Consider the following 4,331-nt stretch of genomic DNA (forward strand, 5'->3'; position numbering starts at 1 on the left):
CAAACACAAAATGTTATCATCCACACACTTAGTCACTTCATAAAACAAAGAACACTATTGTATGTTTTAAGTTCTGGCCATATTGTCTTTGTTGTATTGGTCTTCATTCCCCACCCTTTAATTTCCTTTTCATGGTTGCTGCTACATACACAACTCAAACACAACCATCCAACTTTTTTCCTTCCTAAAAAAAGAGATGTGACACTAGCCTAGCATCTTTCCTTTAATTTCCCTCATTATATCTTCCTTCAATTCCTTCCTCTTCTCATCATCATCATCATCATCTAACCCCCCCTCTTTCCTTTACCTTTCTAAAGCTTATTGTCGCGTCTCTTTCGAGCTCCCCCCCACTTCAATTATTCCCATTATTATGGTAAGGTAGGTCAATTAGCAAATTTTATCTCTTATCCATCTTTCTTAATCACATAGATTAAGTGTATATATGGTATTAATTAGTTTTTATTACTTGTCTTTGTCATTGAACAGCATATGGCACATGTTTATGTTAGTGTTGTGCTCAATAACATCTCCATTATCTCAAGCTTTGTAGTTGATTCTTTGTTTGCAGAAAAGTAGATTGATAAAGACGGATCGAACGAGCTTATAACAACTTTGCTTGATGGTACAAGGCACTTGAAAAGAATTGCTCTACTAAAAAAAGTCTTCTCCTAATTTCTATTGAGAATTCCCTTTCAAATAGCCCTCTCATTGTTTCTTTTAGCTCTTGCATTGTGTGATAATAACACATAGAATAGTATAGTTTACACCCAATAATAATGTTGAACTCCTCTACTTTGAACAATAGTACCACTACTTGTACTACTAGTCCCATTCTTTATGTGGACAATATATTGAGCTACCTTATTGATGATTCAAACCCGAATTCCAAGCAAGATGATCATTATTCATCTAATCATTACTCTACATCATACTATCACTTGCCTTCTCCTTTCATTTACAATGAAATCGAAGATTTTGTTAGCAACCATGACCTTGAATTCATCCAACAATCCTTCTTAGCTAACAATAGCTCTATTTTGACCGACGATTCCTCCATCTTGGAAGTTGATCATAACAACAAGGTGGATGATTCATCAAACAAGGGTGATGAGGTCAATGGAATAGTAGAAGATAATGAAATGAATCACACCATAAGCTTAGATAAGAATGTTATTAGTCACGGCGGTTTGATGAAGAGGAAGAGAACTTCCAATAAAGATAGGCATAGCAAGATAAGAACGGCTCATGGTTTAAGAGATAGGAGAATGAGACTCTCCCTTCAAGTTGCTCGCCCTTTCTTTAAGTTGCAAGACATGTTAGGCTTTGATAAGGCTAGTAGAACCGTCGAGTGGTTGTTAATACAATCTAAGTCGGCCATTGAAGAGCTCATTCAAAGCAAGCATGGAAGCAGCCCAAGTGGTGTGACTACTAAGTGCACCACCATATCTTCAACCTCGGATGATTGTGAAGTGGATTCGACAATAGTCGAAGAAGAAAGGATAGGGTGTTCTAAGGAGAAGAGAGGGTTGACATCATCATGTGCTAGAAAAGATGATGTTATGAAGAAGAGAAAGAGAACAACAAAAGAGGAAAGAAAAGTTGCAAGAGAAAGGGCAAAGAAAAGAACATTAGAGAGAAAGCAAAGTAGAGAACAAGTTAATTACACTAATACAAATATTATTAAGGAAGGAAACATTGATTATTTTGAAGTTAGAGAAGATAATCATCATCATCATATAGTTGATGATAATCTTACAGGAAATTGGAGCCCTTTAACAACTTTAAATTATCAGCAAAGTTATGAAGTTTGTCATCAAAGTGGTAAATTTCCATAATACCTAATCATACTATATACTTGTACATCATTTCTATATGATAAACCTATTTATAGCATAAAATTGTTACATGTATTTTTGTAATATTTTGATATAGACATATCTATAAATGTATTCATCTAGATTGTACCATTAATTTTTGTTAACTTATGATGATCATTGCAGCTTCAAGCTACACGATTTCGACACAACGGAACATGGTGGAAGGCCCACAGCAGTAACACAATGGTTGTATGTCCTAGCCTAGCTAGCTAAAATGGTGTACGTTTTTATCTCTTCCAAGTACCATTGTTGTCCCCTCGAATTCGAATTCGTCAAGGTTTATAGTACAGGGATAATTCACTTCCTTTGATGATGGGTATGTACTATTTGTACGCATAGTAAGAAAACCTTTTTTTTTTCTTTTCTTTTTTTAAAATTCTGTCAAGAGTATTAGCTCAAAATGTATTGTGTTTAGAATTAATGGTCACTAATAGCTCAAAATGTATTTTTATTATGCCTTTATTAATGTTGCAAGTTGTAAATAGTAGTAACAAATAAATGTAATTGAAGAGCTAAGTTCCTTTCAGTTTGAGCTTGTTTCTTAATAACTTAGTAAAACGAACTGTAAAAAAATAGTTTAAAAATTCATGTGTCGTCAATAGCTAGAGTATTTTTAAGTTCAATTATTTCCTCCATTTCTTATAATTAGCTGTTTGTTATAGCTATTAATTGTCAGTTGTACCCTTATCTTGATTATAATTTATTATGCCAGGTCATGCTTAAAAATGAAATGAGATAAGTTAAAGAGATGATTTATTAATTACTATACATAATTTTTTCATTAATTACTATACATAATTACGTACTGAAATTGAATATTTACACCCTTCGTCCCAAATTAAGTGTTGCGTTTGGCTTTAGATGGCCTAAGAACGTATATTATTTATTAATTAATATTTTTAATTAGGTATTAATACAAATTATAGACTTTTCATATGCTAAAATTTAAGTTAAAAGCAACTTAATCAAGATCGTGTTTGATAGTGCTTATTAGCCTAGTATACTCATTAGATATAGGTCAAAGAATTACAAAAGTTGAATTTAAAAAGTGAAGTATTGCAGTTATTTTGACACAAATATAGTACATTTTAAAGTTTAAAACGACAAGGATAATAGATTACGTACAACTTTAAAAAGTGGCGCATAATAGCAATCCCTATCTTCTTTTAAAATGTGAGCAACAAATGTGATAAGCAAAGGATCAACACAACCCACTAATCATTCTTCTCATTCCAAGCAAGCATTATTTTGAGAAAAATATACTTATATAAGAAGATTATGGTTCAACATGAGACAAATAATTGAGGTTTATAACAAATGAACTTCACATAGAATAATAATTGCACCGTGCACTTTAGAAAGTGATGATATATCCACAGAATAAATGAATGAAGAATCATCATTTGCCAATAAGTTTCCCATTCGAATTTTATCAACCAAATTCATAGTACTTTATGTTCTTGTTGAAACTTAATTGCAAGAACAACACATTGTTCTATTCAGTGCATTGTGCACTACATAATAAAATTAAAGTTTATGGAATTACATTGAATTAAATGCAAAAATTATACTCGTAGTACATATACATGTAATTATTATCAAAGGAGAAAGTATATATATAACAATAGCAACATTAAATTGTTAGTTGTAAGTATATAATAATATAAGAGAATGACTAAAATAGTGAGGATTTTGACTTTCGAAATATATGTATTTAAGGGTCCTCATATATTTACATGGTTGTTAGGGAAAACACTTCCTAAAAGATCTTTTTTTTAGAGAGGAGAGAAAGAGAGGTGGTACCAATGCTTGATCCCTGGACCTAGACTTCAGAGGTTTCATTCTCTTACCACTGGTCCACAAGGAAAGCTCGATCCTAAAAGATCGATCCTTAGAATTGCTGAAAGGGTTGAGGTTGAAATCTAGACCCTAACAATAAGTCTTGTATAAGGCGGACTTTTATAAAGTTTATTGAAAAAGACTGTCAATTTAAGGGTAACTTTATCAATTTTTATGGTAACTTTAATCGATTTAAAGATAGCTTATTTAATTTGTAATGATCGAGTTTGATAGTAATTTAATATATATTTTCTAATCGATATATACATGTTATAAATTCTAATATGATTAACCTAATACATTATGAATGTTTTTAAGGGTAAAATTTATGTTTAAAAATGATCGCAACATACATTGTGGGAAGGAGGGAGTAATTATCATTGATGCAAAATCATGCATGTTGGCTTCTATATGTAAGGAATATGGATGCTTTAGCTAGGTCAAAATGGATCAAGCCAAGGGTGGCTGCTGGCATAAGAAGACGTGTGCAGCGTTGTTCTAGCTCATATCTATAATTAGAGACAGAGTGCATACTATGCGGCCTATGCAAAACGTAAGACGCTTGGATTGGGTGTTTAGTAGTTCCTTGGCTATATTATAATCATTGAAGATTAC

The 4,331-nt window shown here is 32.1% G+C and overlaps 1 protein-coding gene across 1 annotated transcript; it reads left to right on the forward strand.

Moving 5' to 3' along the window:
• Window positions 1-703: 703 nt before the first annotated feature.
• Window positions 704-2,388, forward strand: LOC145599311 (uncharacterized). The gene is made up of 2 exons (XM_081655710.1): window positions 704-1,821; window positions 2,001-2,388. The coding sequence occupies exons 1-2, from the start codon at window positions 777-779 to the stop codon at window positions 2,054-2,056; spliced, it is 1,101 nt and encodes a 366-aa protein (XP_081511836.1). The 5' UTR covers window positions 704-776; the 3' UTR covers window positions 2,057-2,388.
• The last annotated feature ends 1,943 nt before the right edge of the window (window positions 2,389-4,331 follow it).

Source organism: Chenopodium album, chromosome 20 (assembly GCF_948465745.1).
Source record: "Chenopodium album chromosome 20, dcCheAlbu1.1, whole genome shotgun sequence".
NCBI lineage: Eukaryota > Viridiplantae > Streptophyta > Magnoliopsida > Caryophyllales > Amaranthaceae > Chenopodium > Chenopodium album.

Coding starts and splice junctions, on each gene's coding strand:
- LOC145599311 (XM_081655710.1), top strand. CDS start 777: ATGTTGAACTCCTCTACTTTGAACAATAGTACCACTACTTGTACTACT. Junction 1,822..2,000: donor TGAAGTTTGTCATCAAAGTG/GTAAATTTCCAT, acceptor TGATCATTGCAG/CTTCAAGCTACACGATTTCG.